Raw genomic sequence first — 19,673 nt, forward strand, 5'->3', positions numbered from 1 at the left:
GAATTTGCCAAATACTGACTTCAATCGAGACTGTTGAAACCCCTGTACCATCAACTTGTTTGTCAGGAACTTACCTCGATTTAAAAACTGACTATACGCAGTACAAGCTTTTGCATATCGAATCCGTTGAGATATATAAACACCATATGCAGGTGATAATGGAATATTGCTACATAAATATGGGAAGTTGACGATGGAGAAGCTGAAATCATCCCGTTTGTTATACAGTTGAGTTGTCAGTTTGCCGTTAATGTCCACTTTCAATAAAAATCTTAAGTATGAAACAGAAGTGGACGACTCTGTGGTATCCTTTATTTCGAGCTCACAGAGATATATCAAATCGACATATGAATGAAAGCTATTATTGTTAATAGACAAAACGTCATCGATTATACAGTGTATTTAAATGTCGAATTGAAGGCCACAGCGAGAGATTTGTTCTTCTCGCGTAGAAGTTTTTGAATAAATTCTGCTTCATATGAATATAGAAACAGTTCAGCTAACAAAGGAGCAGAATTCGTGCCCATGGGAATTCCAACAGACTGTTGGAAGACCTGATCACCAAAGACCACGAAGATATTGTCAATGAGGAACTCTAGCATATTTTTTATTTCAACTTCAGAGTACTTGTGCGTGGAATCAGAGTGGTGTTTAACAAAGTAAGTTTTTGAATGATTGATCACTAGATATGCTTATTTCTGTTTTTGTTGAAGAAGCAACTGTCTATGATGTCAAAAAGTCTAGTCTTTAATTTATCGTGAGGAATGGTCGTGTATAGTGTTGAAAAGTCATAGGTTTTAATGTTGATTTGGGAAAAATTCTGCGATTTCAAGTTTTCTTATAGTTCTTTAGAATTTTTTAGAATCCACATTTGATTTAAACTACTTCTGGCATATGTAGTCGCACAGTAAGTTTGAGGTTTCTACTTCACAGCTGTTAATATTTTCGTGAGGAGCAAAGATAGAGGCTTGGTAGAGCACTTACTGGATCAAGCAATGCATCTTTGTAAAGGAACATGGACACAATTTGAGCTGAAAATTTTCAAATTTTATATTTTGATTTTGAATGTTTAAAATGCTTAACTAAGGTATTACTAATGATCAGCTAAATTGTTTTTATGTAAACAAGGCTCGTGTCATGTCTTTTTTAGTAAAATTTTCGTTTAAAGCAGAATTTTTAAATTCATAAGCGAATTCTCAACCAATTACATATTTTCTAGTATTTGGCACACCTCATTGTGTTTTAAACACGCTATTTTCTATTAAACGGCTTAATGTAAACAAAAATAAGGCACGGGTCTTGTTTACAAAATAAGGTAAGTGGAGCGCTGTATCTCGCGCGCAATTCCATAATTGCTCAACCAAAATTTGAATATCAGTTAAGTGATATTCAAATTTTGGTTAACCATTATTGAAATACTTTAGTTAAGCATTGTAAACAAAACAAAAATGGGAAAATAAATTTTCAGCTCAAATCGTGTCCATGCCCCATGTAGTTTAGGAATCCAGTATAAATACGGTAATTCATATTCATTTGACCCATTGACTGGGATATTGACTATGTCTAAACCTAAAGCATGGTTTTGAAGAATTTCATTTTTGAAAGAGCGGTTGGAGTGTAAGTACGATTACCAAAAATGGAATTAATGCCAAATTCGTTTAAAATACAGTTGTAATAATGAGCCTTACAAATGAAGACAATGTTTGTCAACTAGAAGCAAAACATGTTCCTCATGTAACCTATCTAATTTTATTACTTCTGGTTTATTAAACATAGAAGGATAGATGGTACGTACTTTTGTTTTGATGTCTAGTTCTGGATTTTATTGTATATATTTTAGCGAGAGCAGGTTTATCAACTTTATATTTGTATTATCCCGTTGGGTTTCGAGTTAGAATAGGTCCTCATTACCCCTTGTTTATCGTAAGAGGCGACTAAATGGGGCGGTCCTTCAGATGAGACCGCAAAATCCGAGGTCCTGTGTCAAAGCAGGTGTGGCACGATAAAGATCCCTCCCTGCTCAAAGGCAATAAGCGCCGAGCATAGGTCTAAATGTTGCAGTCCCTCACTGCAATGGTGTCTCTGAAATCAAAGTATTGGCGAATTCCTAGAGGTGTTTCATGTTTCTGCTCTGGCCAGCCATTCATTACCGTTTCCTTCAACATCCGCATTTCCTCATCAATCTCAGTTGCCTCTTTGATTTCAAGAACACGAGCATCAGGGACATCACATGTTTCATCAATCTTCAATGACATAATTCTTAGTCTCTCATTGAAATTACCCTCCTCACTCTTCAGATACGCACGACTCAAAGTATCTGCAATTGTAAGGTTAGTTCCTTTGACATATACAAAATCAAAGTCATATCGGTTCCATCTCATCATAATGTCCTGTAAGCGCTTTGGTGCCATTGCAAGAGGTTTCTTCAGGATGGCCTCTAATGGTTTATGGTCATTCTGTATTGTCACTTTACGACCATAAGTATACTGGTCGAAACGTTCCAGACCGTATAACACAGATAACGCTTCTTTCTCAATCTGCGCCCAGTTTCTCTCAGACGCCGTTAATGATCTAGATGCATACTCCACTGGTCTGTCATCTTGAAGGAGAACTGCACCAATGTCGTCTTTACTACTGTCCACTTGTACTACTACCTCCTTTCCAGGATCGAAATAAGCTAGTACGGGGGTTTCTGTCAGCATCTTCTTGATTTTCTGAAAAGCTGCTTCGCAATCCTTTGCCCATTGCCATGCCTTATCCTTGCGGGTAAGTTCTCTGAGCGGTTCCAGAATGTTCGAATGGTCAGGGAGAAATTTTGCCATGTACTGGACCATTCCACACAGTCTTTTAACACCTGATACATCAGTAGGGGGTTGCATGTCATTAATAGTTTTGACTTTCTTGTCATCAATTTTCACTCCATCTCTGGTAATGACATGTCCATGAAATGATATTTCTTTGAGTCCAACCTCTTGTTTTTCTTTATTCAAAATGATGTGTCTCCTCACATCTTTCTAAGACTTTCTTTAATTTCAGATCATGGTCTTGTTTGGCTTCTGTGGCATTCGCTCCACAGCCGGCTATGATAATATCATCTACTACACTGAAAACACCTATCATGTCTCCAAACACTTCATCCAGTTTTCTCTGGAATATTTCACTTGATACCTTTAGTCCAAAAGGTAGTCTTGCCCATCTATACCTTCCAAACGGAGTTATCATTGTCGTCAGTCTGCTGAATTCCTCGTTCAACTTCACGTGCCAAAAAGCCTCTTTGACATCAAGTTTTGTGAAGATTCTAGCCTTGCTGATCTGTGGTAGAATGTCATCGAGAACAGGCAAGCGATAATGTTCCCTCATTAATGCTGTGTTGAGTGCTTGTGGGTCAATACACAGTCTTAGTTTTCCGTTGGCTTTACGAGCAATAGCCATCTGACTAACCCATGGAGTAGGTTCTGTTATTGGAATTAGGACTCCTCTATCTTCAAGTTTCTGAAGTTCCTCTCGTACCAAACTTTCAAGCGCGATAGGGATCTTCCTGCAGGGAAGAGCTTTGGGTCGTACGTTTGTGTCAACATGTAGATGTGCTGTTCCCAAATCACCTAGGTCACTGCTTGATACACTGGCTATGAATATTTCATCATTTATAGTAATCAATTTCAATTTCCGCACAGTTTCAAGTCCAAGTAAGCATGTGTACTGATTCGGAACAACAATGAATCTGAGTTGGTGTTTTTCATTTGTGCGTGGATTGATAACTGTCAGATCTGCCTCACCAAATGGCTTCATGTTTGTCTTGTTCCACATGTTCAAACGGACTTTGGTCGGTTTGCATTGTTCCTTGCGAACATGACGCTGAGAAATTGTATTAACATCTGCGGCACTATCAAGTTGAAATCTGATGTCACAATCATTAACTTGCATGATTGCAGTCACTTCCTTGCCACCAGTACTAACAGCTTTCAACCACTGATCCTCATCAAATTCTTCTTCCCGACTAACTGAATGTATATTCTTACACTTTGCTTTGAAATGGTTTCTTCCACCACACTGTTCGCAACATTTTCCCCATGCTGGACACTTTAATTTACCTGGTTCGTGTTTGTACCCACATAATTCACAGTCTTTTCTCTTAAATTGAGTTTTGTTAGTCTTTGGAATTTCCTTCTTTTTCTCAAATTTTTGTTTACTGTGCTTGTCATTCGATTTCTGTATCTTGTTCACTTTCAGAGTGGTTTCACGTAGCTCCTTTACTTGTCTGTTCGATTGTTCATATGCTCTGCATACTTGAATAGTTCTTTCCAGTGTAAGTTTGTCCTCTCTGAGTAGAAGTTCCTGTAATTCCCCAGTAACCGTGAATACTATTTTGTCTCTCATCATTCTGTCTGGTTCTTTAAAATTGCAGGATGCTGCATGTGTCTTCAGATCTGTGAGAAAACTATCAAATGGATCTTGGTATGGGAGCTTCCAAAATCTGTGTGATTCAGGTACTTCATTTGACCTGGGGTTACAATAAGATTGTAATTTCTCAAACAGTTTTTCAGGGTCATTCTTATCATTACCATCTTCCCACTGAAATTGGTCATAAATTTCTACAACGTGGGGGCCTCCGCAACTGAGTATTATGGCTACCTGCACTTCTTGGCCTTGTCTGTGCCACCGGAAGCTGCGAGATACACCTCTACCTGTCTTTTCATTTCTTAAAATTCTCTGACACATTTCCTGTCGTTAATTCTAATTGTGGTGGTAATCGAAAAGGACAGCTATATACTTGCACAGGGGTTGGTTCTGCCTCACCCATGTTTGCAACTGCAAATGACGGATGCATGTGGTTGCACAAAAGGTCAAAACTTACAAAATATCTGTTTGCAATGGTAAGTCACCTTTCGCAGGGTTGGTTGAGACGTTTTCAGAGATCAAACACCGCTGCCACCATGTTAATTCGTGCTATCAGGACGATTATCTGCATAAACAACGCCTGGTCACAACACACGTTTTATTCAATACACGTACATGTATATATATCGCACACCGAACCCGATCCAATTAATACATTTCATCAGCAAGACGTTACACGACTTATTTTTCCTCAGCAGCATCAACTGTTGACAAGAGCTGCCGTTTTAATGAACGCACTAAATACCCGATAGACTTAAAATCTCAAATACCTTACAACTGATCAAAACATTATTCTTGTGATCGATATTGCACTTAGAGAAGGAAATTGAACATTATTTCTTGGCTTTTTTAATTTTTTGTTTTTGTTTATTCTATTTCATTTAGATTATTATTACCCATTTTCCCCTTCTTTAAAGTTTTAGACATTTCGGGTATTTAGTGTATTCATTAAAATGGCAGATCTTGTCAACAGTTGATGCTGCTGAGGAAAAATAAGTCGTGTAACGTCTACACGAAGAACGTTATTAAAGTATGAGGAAGTAAGTGACGTATAATTGATGTGGAATTTTAATTGACAAGTCCGAAATCTTCCATACTAGTCTGAATCTCGCTGCTGTCATAGGCGAGAAACGACTCCGTGACCTGGACCGGTAAATGTCCTAGTAAAAATAAACAAGTGAAATCGAGAGAACGATGACGTATATCTTTGTTATTTTAAGAACCAGTGACTTGAAATTTGGCATGCAAGTAGTTAAAACATTAATCTATGCACGGAAAACGACAAATTACGCATAGCTTACATAGTTTAAGATTTTTTAGGCATTTGAAGCGAGTGGTTAGTTTTTTTTTTATCTTTGTCAGAGTTAGACCCCTTTCTATATTTATGGTATCACAGAGTTCGGGCCCAAAACGGGCTTAGGCCCTGTGGTTAAACTCAAGGGTTCACGTCCCCTGAATCTACTGAATTCTGACTAAATAAAATGTGCATGCTTTTCTGGAAAGTTCTATAAAAATAGATCGGGGGAGGGGGGGGGAGGGGGGGGGGGGGGGCGCTGGATTCACCATTGCTCGCTACGTATTTTTAAAAATAATGCCGGTTTATCATATATATATATATATATAAACCGTGTTATTCCATGCATATAGTAGCCTTATGGGTTATGAAAAGAACGACAACTCTTATAAGTAGTTCCACATCACCCCACCCCCTTTTTTATTACGAACGACAGATATTATTAGTAGTTCCCCCTTCTTATTACTTTCGGAGCATGTGCGTCATTTACTTCCTTTTCTGTCTCAGCATCCAACTTTGGTACAGGCAAAAAATATCCCTCCCTCCCAATCCCATAATAATTGTAGATTTTTTTTTTTTCGGCTTATGTTTTTTTCTTTTCCAGCGTCATGTCCATGGAAAGTGATGTTTTAAATGTTCATTGCAACAGAACTTAATTGGAATGTGTCGTTGGACGGGGTTGATGGAACAATGAATATCTTGGCAGTGTTCATTAACTATCGACTGGAATTTGTGACGTATACTTTTGATTAAAATATCGTCTCCGGTGTGTACTGTCTTTTCCAGGCTCATCGGATAAAGAAAATATTTTATTTCTTAATTGTGTATTTTACATCTGATATATGCTGCCATATTGTATGTTCGGCGCATTATATGTATCTATATACATGTAGCATATCTTATATGATGCACATGTATCATATTTGTCCACAGCTCTGTCAGTATCTGTTATATTGCAATTTTGATTAAACGGCCATGACAACATCGCCAAACAAATACAATTTTATTTTTATCACAAATAATTAGGTCAGAAATCTGTATCAAATTTTGTCGGTTGTCTGTTTACTCTGTAATTTGCTAATTATTTAGAACTTACGTCCTGAAATAACTAGTCCTGCATGGACCTGGTTGCGGTAGCTCAGTGATATATCGCTTGGTGTGTGGGCGGGAGGTCGTGAGTTCGAGCCCCGCTCCTGCCATTGCCGCATCAAACCTAAGACATAAACATAGGTACTGATAAAAGTGAGAATCACGGGTCTTTCCGATATGACCTTAAAACCAGATGCATAGACGACACTCTTGTTAATTTTACCTGTATCAAACAAAGACAATGTACTTAATAATGGATACTTTAAAGCTGTATGACCCGATGTTCATGTATTATTTTTGTACATAAATACTTTAAAGCAGATTCATTACTTTATAAAGTTATTAACTTTCCCTTAATTACATGCTTGAAAACATCTGCACGTAAAAGAAAACAGTGCGAATATTATTTAGAAAATAAATATGGTGGCTACATATATAAATCATCCCAGAATAGACGTCTATAAATAGACCCACGCGCGTCAGGGGAATCCCAACATGATGTATTAACTCATACGCAACTGTCTAGTTTTAAGGCTGAAAGAGCTTAAAACAACGAATTACTAAGAGGTATTTGATATTGTTATTTCTATTAAACTTATGGTACGGTACTGTTATAACAAAATACACAGCTTTACACAGATAAGACCACCGATGATCTGAAAGTTTGAACTGGTCACGTGACTGTCACTTGAAATGGCAGAGTGACGCGGTTATTTGTAAACATCGATTTAAAATCAAATTATTTGGGTTAAAACAGATGAAATAATTTATGATAGGTCGTACAGTCTCATAACTACATACGTGCGATGATTTAATAGCGTTTTTACGAGATAGAAAAAAATATTGTAATTCGGACCATACAGCTTTAATGATTAAGATCAGTAAACATGTTAAGGGCATTTACTACTGGACGTAATTTTAGCGAGACTCTGAAAAACTACAAATCGTATCTATCGACGAAAATTTAATCTTCTATCACTAAAGCATGACGGTGTTTATTTCGATTCATGGTTTTAAAGATAATCACTTCGGTTTTTCTCTTAGATTATATGTATTAGTTAATGGATTTCATTGCCGTCAATCGCACGTTCTCGAGTCTTTCCATCAAGTAAAGAAAACAATCTCAAATGTATTGCTATCAACCTCGTGTTGATCAAACATGCAATCTTTGACATTGATTTATCTTCTTTCAGAATAAGTCGTTTCAGTAAACAATGGAATTTTTCGTGAGTATTTACAAACGTTTTTGACTTTATGTATTAGGAACTTATTCAGTGGTTTGAAATATCATACAATTGGTCACCAACTCCATTTGAACCGTGTATTACAAAACTTTCGTGATATTCACTAAATAGGTTCTTTTGAGCTTCACAGTTCAATATAACTTAAATTTCATACAATACCAATTCCATATGAACTGGCAACCTCAAACCGCCATATGCCGTATGAAACTAAAATCATATAAGAACAAATCCCTATGAAATAGGAACTCTGTAAACAATTTTACTATTTTGTGTCAATTCATTCTTTTTAACAACATGTCACTTTATACCTGTCACTAAATCTAGACATTCACAGAACATACACTGATACTCTTCATGTAAACATTGGTGTATTTTAACACAGTATTGCTACAATTCCGTGCGGATCCGGGTTAGAATAGGTCCTCAGTACCCTCATGCTTGTCGTAAGAGGTGACCTTTGGATGAGACTAAAAAAAAAAACGAGCTCCCGTGTCACGACAGATGTGGCACGATTATGATCCCTCCCTGCTCAAAGGCCATAAGCGTCAAGCATAGGCCTAAATTTTGCAGCCCTTCACCGGCAGTGGTGATATATCCATATGAGTGAAATATTCTCGAGAGGGACGTAAACAATTCATTCAATCAATCAAATCCAGCTAACTTTTGAAATAATTTCATAAGCAAATAAAATTTTCAGAATATTTTTTGCATTCCAATGTTTTATACACCTGTATTTTTTTTTTTTTTTTTTTTTTTTTTTTTTTACATCTGTGCTATATAAATAAAGATATAAGTAATCAAAATCAAAATTTTGACTCAAATATATATTCTCAGTTTATGGTCTTAGATGGAATTGGTTCCTAGGAGGAGTAAGCATTCCCTGTCGACCGGTCACACCTGTTTTAGTACTCCGTAATCAAAATAATATCTAAAGAACAGCTTAACAATTTGTATGAAATAGGTCGACAGCATTTGATCCAATAGCAGGTTGTATTTGTAAATTAGATCGTTACCACGAGCATATGATTTACGAAATGCTGATTTTAAAGCAGACTATTAAAACCACTGTAACACCAACTTGTCAGTAGCTTGCTTCATTTTAAAAACTGATTTTGATTTGATAAATCGCTCTGAACTCGATATAAAATACGCCAGAGTCTTCCACATCTGCTTCATTTTTGGATATCTTATTGAACATAGATGTTAACGGCAAACTAATAACTCAACTTTATTGCAACGTGGATGGCTTCAATTTCTCCATCTTCAACTTCCCATATTAATGTAGTAATATGCTACTGTCAATTAAATATGTTTCGACACTCAAAAGATTGTTATGTGTATTATCAGTTGTTGAATCCATTTAGCCTTCAGACAAACAGTTCATAGTGGTTTCTTGTTTAAAGTCAACATTTCGCAATTTATATGGTCGTTTTAATGATCTAGATGACAAATACAAAGTTTCAATTGTTAAACATCCTTTTCATATTGATTTTGACTACAAATTGATCTGTTTACGTGATCAAGGTATTGGGTTCACAGGAGGTGTGATCAGTCCACAGGAGCTACCCCTCCATGACACACGATTCCACTTCTGTTGTTTCAACGGGTGTGCGCTTACCCTACCCTTAATTTTGTATTCTTTATGGCGTTGATAAGATCACTTTTTCGTAATATTATTGATAAGGAAGCATGAACGTCTTTGTCCATATATGGTTCTACAATGAATAAAATTCAGAATGATTTAGTGTAAGTTTATTTCGTATACAATCGAAGTTAATATTTTAAAAATCCACATGAATCCACCTCACTTTCTAGAGGTATTAATGAAATAATTGGCTTCATGACCATGACCTGAGGTATGTTAAATTTACCTAGAACGCGGGTATGTTAAGGCAGGTCATGCTTCATTTATGCACGTAAACTGCATAATTTTTAAAATATGTCTTACATAGAGAGAGGGAACTACTAACTCTTAAAAACTATTTTGGTTGTTTACATGAGAACATTTTGTATCATAACAACATGACAAACATGAGCTTCCGTATGACGTCATTGCATGACTGTTATAAATAGATCATGGGGGTATCTTAATAAAAAATGTAAAAGTAACACATTATCCCAAGATTCAAATATTGGTCTAACTGGCGATAATGACGGTAAAATACCCATAGTATATCAGAATTACTGTTAGAATCCTACCACTCTCAATAAGAAATAATTATTGAACATTTAAACACGAAACCATCTAGCTCATGTTTTACATTTTGCATGATGCTATGTAGTTTTCTTTAAAAGCTTTCTTAACAGAGGATTCTATCAGCAATTGCCGTGTACATTAGTTTATGACCTTTCAAACGGTGTATAAAAAATCTCTAAAAGTATGCGGGATAATGTGCTAATTTTGCAGTTTAATTTCAGTCTGTGACAGAGGAAAATCGGATCGACATGCTAAATGGAATGTTTTCTCCGTTAAACAAAGTTGTCAATGAATGATATCAACATACCTTCTTAATATCAATAAATCCTCAGCTTTTCACATATATATTCCATATATCCCATGTCATATATTTCAAATACTCCATATTTTGTCGATATTTGCATGGCACACATAAAGAAATTCCTTGCATGTGTCAACGTCACTCGATGTATAGTCATGACGTCATCAGTTTACTTTCATATCGATCAGACAGAAATTACACAACAGCAGTATAGCATTTTGAATTTCGTTGGATCTTAGTAGCTGCATGGTTTATTTTATGCATAAATAAAACTTAAATAAAAAATAAAATCGGAATTTAACATATACTTAGTGATATACTTATTTCAATTATGACGTCACATTGTTTCGCGGATTTTATCCCAGTAAAAAATTTCATAACCTGTCTTAACGTACCCGCGAAAAGCTATTGTGCTAAATTAAACTTAATATACAGCATAACCAGCCGCAAGACATCTGACCTACTACCCGAATTGAATAGTGACCTTGACCTAATATCTGAATAGACCAGTAGGTGTGTCGAAGCTTAACTGGCTGCCCTGTAATCCCTCATAGGCTGCTTAGCAACTGGAATGACAAGAGTGATACAAGTTTAATATTTATTAATTGGATCAGAAACAGGATGCAAATTTACATATATGGTGGAAAGGGTCGCATGCAATTTTTTTTGTGGGGAACTGGGATGGCGGCCAGTGTGACTACCGAAGTAGGGGAAACACAGGGGGCCTTATGTGGACATACATGTAGGTGCCCGAACCTGAACGAGTCCCCACGTTCTTAGGGAGGTGGAGATCTTTGCGCATCTCACCTGTCTCCTGCGTGCTACCTGATTTAATTAGCAAGTGCGGAGCAAGCTTGTAGACCCTCCTACACTTGTCGCAACATGCACCAGCCTGTAGCATCTCCTCCCTGAGTAGGAGGTGGATGTGGCCCCAGCTATGAACTAGCTGAGAGCCCCACGAATTAAACTTTAGCAACTTATGCAAGAAATTAGTATTTTCTATGAATATCCACAGACCCTTGACCTAGTTTAGTGGTCGTCTGGAGGGTACACGTGAAATACTTGCAGGTCCAGCACAACATATATAAAGCTATTTGAAATATCTTGATTTAACTGTTTCAAATCTGTTATCAAATTCTAAAAGTATAAAAATCGAATTTCGGTGAGTGAACGTATTTCATCCTTGAAGTGCAAACAACACGTACAATGTAAACAAAAATATTTTTAAACAGTTAAACTACAATTCCTTAGGAAGAATTTTGATTCACAATTGTCCAATGTTATGAACTCTGATTAGAATAGAACTGTGGTTAGTTCAAAGTATAGAGACATTGAAAGTTTATTATTTGATTTTTTAGCTATACAACTTCAATTAAGGAATTCAATTTAAACTAGCTTAATCAAGATATTTCAAATATATGTATAACTTTATAAAGCTATATAGTTTAATAAAGCTATATTACCAAAAAGAAAGAAGAGAGAGAGAGAGAGAGAGAGAGAGAGAGAGAGAGAGAGAGAGAGAGAGAGAGAGAGAGAGTTATTTTGCTGGACCTGGTTAGGTTCCTGTGTCATAGAGTTAAATAAATTCAATTTTGAACCCAATCTCACTATTCCACAGTAAAATTCTTTTTGTGTATGTGAGACTGAGATCCGAAAGTGAGCTTGTCTAAGTTTATGGCCCAGAAGTAGATGAAGACAAAGCTGCAATGAAGTAGCCCTCTAATTGTTTTTTTTGAGAGCCCTATCCTAGGATGTCAGAATTAAAAAAAAAATCAGAGAGGGCTACATTATTGCATCTAGATGAAGACCCTATTCATTTTGTTACTACTCTTACAGCTAATTAACATTTACCAATAACATATACATGTATATGGATACTTTTTGTATTAATGAATTACAGGAACCAGAATGCCAAACTGTTCCCACACCACCAAAGAAAACGAAACAGGTAAAAGTATTTTGATTAAAGCAATTGAACTGAATAAACATATGTATACCACTTTATAATGAACACGTTTTCCTCCATGCATTTTTTTTAAAAAAGAGATACATATAGATGAAACTTTAAAAAATATCAATAAATGGCAGGACATTTTATGAGATGATAATGGTGTAATAGTAATGTAATGTGATGTGATGCTGTCCAAGAATAAGGCAGATGTTATGATTACAGTTTACTTACAAATATACACATTATTACACACAACATTTATGTTGAACAACTTCCAAATACTTTAAGTTCATTACATACACATCAGTTCCTGTGCCTGTAGTGCAGAATTGACATCTATCTGTATTAAACTCCATTATAGAAATGACTCTAACTTCCCAGCCAAAATCGTAAAGCACCAATAATTAATGTTTATAACAAATATTAAACAATGAACCCCTATATTCCCATGAGAACATCCGCAACCACAAATGTATTATGCTGACAGACATACCCCTTTGCCCATTAAGATAAAAGTATAGAGCAGTAAATGCTGAGCGTGCATATAAACAATCAGAATTAGTCAAACTCCAAATTATGATAGAAAGTCTCTGCAGGATACCTAATACAAATTACTATGCAAATGTTGTAAGTAACATACTGCTGAATATATATGTAACAGAATACTTTATTTCTAATTTAGAGTCCAAAATAGACAAACATAAAATACTAACAAAAATCAAAAGAAGAGAGCCAATTGATAAAATGTTTCAATAACAATAGATGATGATATACATTACTATATCATGTTATTAATACTAAATCTGCCCACAAGATCAAGAATTTCTTTCTTGTCTGAGTTGAGTAGCCAAAATAGTTTTCGTTAATTATTTAAAGCAGAAGAATTTAGATATCTTTTCAATAGATTTAAATAATTATTTCTTTTCCTTTTGTTTTCACATGATGAATAATTACACATTCCAGTTAACTCCACCAGAAATGGAAGTGAACAAGGCCCTCAATTGTATTAAACATAGGAAATACAGTAGAGGCCTGTCACTACTAATAAAAGCAAGGAAGGGTTTTAGGAAATCAATTCTAACTTATACCCACAATACAGTTCGAGCTGAAGTGAGAAGCTTATGCAGGGACAAGCCATCATCCTTCAAAGGTGGAAAGACTCTGGGAGTAATTAGTGGTTTTGACTGGGAAAAGCAGTTCACAGAACTACAAAGTGTCCCACTCTCTCAAGTGTGTTGATTGGAGCACTCACATCAGAAAGATCTATGCCTTATTTTGGACTTGCATCAAAAAACCTTCCTTGTCTACAAAACCAGAAATCAGCACAATTGCCTCCATTATCACATTTGAAAGAAAGCCAAAGACTTTGGATTGTTTTCAACAACTAAATTCTGTTCAAATGTGGCTTGCTGGCTGTCAAAGAGAGGTAAGATGAACTTTCTGACAAAAAATTTACCTTTTGATTTTGCTTATGTTTAGTGTATCTGTTTATAGTACTGAAATGTAGCTCACTGTGTAAAAGTTTTTTGTTTTTTTTCAGGATAATGGCATTCAAGTGCATATTACTTTGTGCACCTGTAATTGAAATTTGGGGCAATATACTTTTTAGCGCACCTGAGCTGAAAACTCAAGTGGGCTTTTCTTATCACTTGTTGTCTGGCGTCCGTCTGTCTGCCCATTTGTCTGTAAACGTTTCACATATTCGATTTCCTCTCAAGAACCACTGGGTCAATTTCAACCAAACTTGGCAAAACTAATTAAGGGCCATGCCATCTTCAAAGGGGAAATAATCACAACAATGTAGGAATAGGGTGGGGTCATTTACAAATCTTCTCAAGAATCAGTAGCCCAGAAGAGCTGAAATTTACATGAAAGTTTCCTGACATACTAGGGCATCAGTGTTCTACAAACACATCTTGTTCTTGTACCAATTTTTTTTTATGATTACATGTACATTTTGTATGATTTATTTTAAAAAAAACCATTAATTGTTTTTGAATTTCAGATGTTCAGCAGATTAAATCATCTGGGTTGTGCATTGGGATCAAAGGAACTAGAAGCTACCTTGACCACATAAGAACAAGCTATGACGCAAACGTTTTAAAGTGGAAAACCAACATCAGTGACTACTTCCTTGGACTTCAGTCAGACAGTTCAGCCTCTGCTGCTTATACCATCCCATAAGCTGACAGTGAAGCAACTCTTTCAATTGATTCTTTTCCCTCATCAACAGCTTCATCACCTCAAAGACAGTACAATTCACCAATAAGAGGAGGACATTTTCAAGCATATACAGGATTCACCACAACTTCATTCAGACGAAGGTTAATATCATTCTTCGGAATTACTTTGGAATGAATTCAGATTTAATTCATTGAACAAATATTCATAAAATGCCTTATTTAAGTTGTAGGTATGTGTATGATGCCAAAAGGTGAAATATGCAAGCTTGTGTTGAAATTAGTTTTGGAAAGGCACATTCTCCATCTAATGAATATTAATTTTGAAGCATTTAAAAGATTGGATAAATGAAAAATAAATGTTGAAATTGTAATTTCAGGTCGATATGGATTTTCCTTGTGCTTTGATAATGTAAATCAAAGAACTACTGTCAGACATCAAACAAGGGACAACAAGAACAAGATGTTTAACATGGTTCAAGGATATGCAGCACTTGACAGAGTTCCAACTCTTCATCTTAATGATGTTCCTCCCTTACCAGAAAGTATAAAGACCATTCCGTTGGAAAACTACCTTCCATCTGAGATGGATGAAGTTGATCTTCGGTTTGAATTCACCACAATTATCAACAGAATTATGTGTGAATATATCCCCATCTTCAAACCTTTGGCAACTGCTATAAACTGGCATATCCAGCATAAATACTCACATATTTCTGTTTCAAAAAGTCATCTGGTCAGTTTCTGTTTTCTTTATATAAACACTCTCTCCAAAGAAGTGAAAATAATAACTACTTAGCTCACCTGAGCTGAAAGCTCACGTAAGCTTTTCTGATCGTCTGTTGTCCGTCGTCTGTGTGTCCGTAAACTTTTTACATTTCGACTTCTTCTCCAGAATCACTGGGCCAATTTCAACCAAATTTGATCAAAAGCATCCTTGGGTGAAGGGCTTTCAAGTTTGTTCAAATGAAGGGTCATGTCCCCTTCAAAGGGGAGATAATCACATAAATGCAAAAATAAGGTTGTGGTCATTTAAAAATCTTCTTCTCAAGAACCAATGAGCCATAAAATTTACGATTTACAAGCTTCATGACATACATGTAGTGCAGATTCAAGTTTGTGAAATTCATGACCCCTGAGGGTATGATGGGGGGTCAAAGTTTTACATAGTTGATAATCAGAAAAAATCTTTAAAAAATTATCCTTAAAAACCATTCGGCTAAATAAGTTTACATTAGCACAAAAGCTTCCTGACATAGTGCAGATTGAAGTTTGTAAAAATCTTGATCCCCGGTGGTAAGATAGGGCCACAGAAGGGGATCAAAATTTTACATAAAAATATATAGGGAAAATCATTAAAAATCTTCTTAAAAATCACTGGCCAGGGAAGGTAACATTTACATGAAAGCTTCATGATATAGTACAGATTCAAATTTGTAAAAATCATGGCCCATGGGAATAGGTTGAGTCCACAATAGGGATCAAACTCTTGCATGCGAATAGGAAAAATCTTTAGATATGAGCCAAGGTGACTCAGGTGAGCGATGTGGCCCATGGGTCTCTTGTATTATCGGGCCTCTTGTTTTATTATCCAATTCAAATGAAGTACACCATGTACATGCAGATTATTAATTCAATTAAGAGTCTCAATATCTACCTTCGACATAAATCTCAAATAATATCATTGAAAAATGAAAAAGTTATATGGATTCTGTAGTTAGTGTACCAAAAAGTCCAATGCATGTTCAGAAAAAATGATATCATCCTAAAAATGTTTCATCCTTTCATCTTAATCCCTTGTGTAGTTTCTGAGTACACTCCTGGACATAAAAGTACCAGAGAAAAAAAGCTACAAATCTGTAGAGATTACAGCAAAAATGTTCCCCAAACAACTCATGTTAGAAATGGCAGCACTTTGTGTTTGTGGACATTATAAGAAATGGGGTAAAAACAATACGTCCCTGAATCTGTGTTCAGGAACATAAGAATGATAGGAAAAAGGAACAGTGTAAAAAAAAATATGTTATGAACTTTCTTTGAGGAATATATAAATGTATACATTTTCAATGCATTATAACGTTATTTAATCCCAGGTCTCAATTGGTGTTTTGGATAAGGATGAAAGCAGAGTTTCTGACACCATAGACATCCTTGAGGAGTATCACAAATATGTTCCACTTAAGCCAAATGGAGAACCTTTCCCATTGGTCTTGCATGCAGATGGCCTGAGCGTTGAAAGGGGTAACAATGCCCAGTATGCCCGAATAAATGGAAATACTGCATGGACACAGTTACAAGGCTTACAACTGAATATTCAAGAATGGCACAAAAGATGTCTTTTGCTACAGGTAACTATACTCTTAAAACATTAGTTTCTGCTGTCAAATAAATATCAATGAGGAAGAAGGTGATTGCGGTAATCTCATGTTATATGAAATGATTACCATTGTTATATACATTATAATTGGTAAAGTTAAATGTATATGTTTAAATTACATAATATACAGCATCAAATTTTCTTTGTAGGACATTTTTGATGAGATGTACAAAGGTTCAAGTGGAGGGGAATTAGGCACCCTCTTTCAGTTGAAGAACTATTTCAATCATCGTAATGTGACGAGTAATGTCAAACAGTCATTTAATCATGATGAAGAGTTCTTGGAGTTTACAACAAATGGATATGTTGTATTAGCTGCTATGCATGTTATGAACTTGCAAGATTTGGATGAAATTCCCAAGTCTTTCCCAAATACAGAAGACAAAAAAATGCATTTCCTTCATAATGTGTCAGGGAAAATAGTCGATATGATGTTCCTGTCAACTCAGCCATATGTAAAACACATTTTACAAGACCGAGGCCATGACCTGAAACCAGAAAGTGAATTTTGTGTGTGCAGGACAGAACATCAAGACCTTGAAATGATATACTGTGCAAATAAAGATTGTATGTTTGGGGGATGGTTCCACTTGGACTGCTTAGGTCTTGAGGAAGAACTTGATGGAGACTGGTGGTGTTCACCTGAATGCAGGAATTACCAACCCGGGAAGAAAAAGAAAACAACAGTTGCTGACAACCTGACAAACCACAAAAAAGCTACGCTTTAAAAGTTATGTGGCATGGGTTGAACCAAAGAGTACCCTGTGATGCTCTACGAGAAAATGACGGGAACCGCATTATCATGCATTGGAAATTTGACTTGTTAAATTTCTTCGAGCACAATCATTCAAAGTACTTCCATGTCTGTCATCAACTATTATCAGCAATTAGTGGTGCAGTTAGCCCTAGACTTCAGCATTCACTGAAGTGGAATAGAACAGTTAATCCAAATGGTGGACCTGGAAAGAATCTGGAAATGGATCTTCAGATGGAGTTCTTTAACAAAGAATACAAGGGTATGCACACAATGTAATCATTTTTCTCACCGAAATTAATATTGATTTGTACATACATGTACAAGTATGTAATGCTGTTTTGTTTGTTTATTCTATCATTTGAAGAAAGTGTCAAAGATGCTGCAGGACAACTGACAGAAGCAACAATTGCCAGACATAGCCAGATGGTGGGCGTTGGCAAAGTCATCAGCAGTGTTTATGAGAAGCAGGTGGCTTCTGTGCAGAGGTCTGCTGTACAGACAACAGATACTCATTGTAGAGAAAATGATATTGTGGAATTTGTGTCTATGATGAGGGGAGAAAACATTTTCAAGGCAAATCCTGGTCGACATTTTAAAACTTTTCCAGATGTTACACATGTCCTATCCAAAATAATCTCAGCTAGTGCATTAAAAAAGACTCATCAGACTGAGAAAGGAACTGGCAGATCATAGGGAAATTACAATCCAAATGCAGAGAAACTAACTGTGATAAATGTTACAACATCATTACCATGCTAGTGTATGTTTTGATTTTCCCTGTTCTCAGAATGTATACAAGCTGCAGCTTCAAATGACTGTTACAACTTGTGCATTTATATGCAATATTGCTAATAATTAAGGTATGTCCATGTTTTCAAAGTGAAAATTCAGTAATTAATAGAAAAATGTAGATGTATGTACAGGGTATTTTTAATTTTTCAGAAATGCAGCAAAATATGTGCACTGACAAGTACAATAAAAATCTGGTTGGAGATGTATTCATCATTTTCTGTGTAACAAGCATTCCATTGAGCTTTTCTGATCGAAGAGTGACCTGTTTGACACACTTTTTGGACTTCTTTTCTTGTACCTCTTGGCTACTTACCAACCAAATTGGAACAAAGCCATTTTTTGGCAAAGGGGATTCAGACTTCACTCAAAATTAAGATTTAAAATTACTATTAACAGGTAAACACCTTTAAAAAGCTGCACAATTGTATTATATTCAAATATAAATATATTAAAAATTTGTTTTATTTTCAATATATTTACATTTATATTTAACAATATGAAATTTTGACTGAAATCTGTTATCAGTTTATGGTCTTGGAAATTAAGGATTAATAACAATAATAATGTGAATATGGTTCGAGGACCATAACACTTGGGACAAGCTCACTTTCTGATCCAAGCCCTGAATATATTCAATATGAGTTGCATCTACAAGAGGCCTATGAACCACATTGCTCGCCCGAGTCACCATAGCCCTGCCATCATTCAGTTAATTGATTGTATCTTGCTTAACGTCTCACTCGAGAATTTTTCACTCATATAGAGACGTCACCAAGACCGGTGAAGGGCTTCAAATTTAGGCCTATGCTCGGCGCTTATGGCCATTGAACAGTGAGGATTTTTAGCGTACCACACCCACTGTGACACGGGTCATCCATTTTTAAGGTCATCTCCGAGGACCCGTGACATTCACATTTGATGCCGAGTGTTTGGCAATGGAACCATCACTACCTATTTTAACGACCTAAGTCTGTAGCGGCCGGAATTCGAACCCCGTGCCTTCCGCATGTGGAGCGAACGCTCTCACCTCTCGGCCACCGCGGCGGTATCATCGTTCAGTTAGTGTGATTTTAATAGATATTTGCAATTGTTA

General features: G+C 36.0%; 1 protein-coding gene and 1 pseudogene across 1 annotated transcript; one reads left to right on the forward strand and one right to left on the reverse strand.

Annotated features, from left to right (window-relative positions):
• Positions 1–2,982: 2,982 nt before the first annotated feature.
• LOC130050500 (uncharacterized protein K02A2.6-like) lies at positions 2,983–4,719 on the reverse strand. The gene has a single exon (XM_056150696.1). It carries the CDS (start codon positions 4,717–4,719, stop codon positions 2,983–2,985), a length of 1,737 nt encoding a protein of 578 aa, XP_056006671.1.
• A 7,712-nt stretch (positions 4,720–12,431) lies between these two features.
• On the forward strand, positions 12,432–18,481 carry LOC130050502 (uncharacterized; annotated as a pseudogene).
• The last annotated feature ends 1,192 nt before the right edge of the window (positions 18,482–19,673 follow it).

This window comes from Ostrea edulis, chromosome 9 (assembly GCF_947568905.1).
Source record: "Ostrea edulis chromosome 9, xbOstEdul1.1, whole genome shotgun sequence".
In the NCBI taxonomy this organism is placed as follows: domain Eukaryota; kingdom Metazoa; phylum Mollusca; class Bivalvia; order Ostreida; family Ostreidae; genus Ostrea; species Ostrea edulis.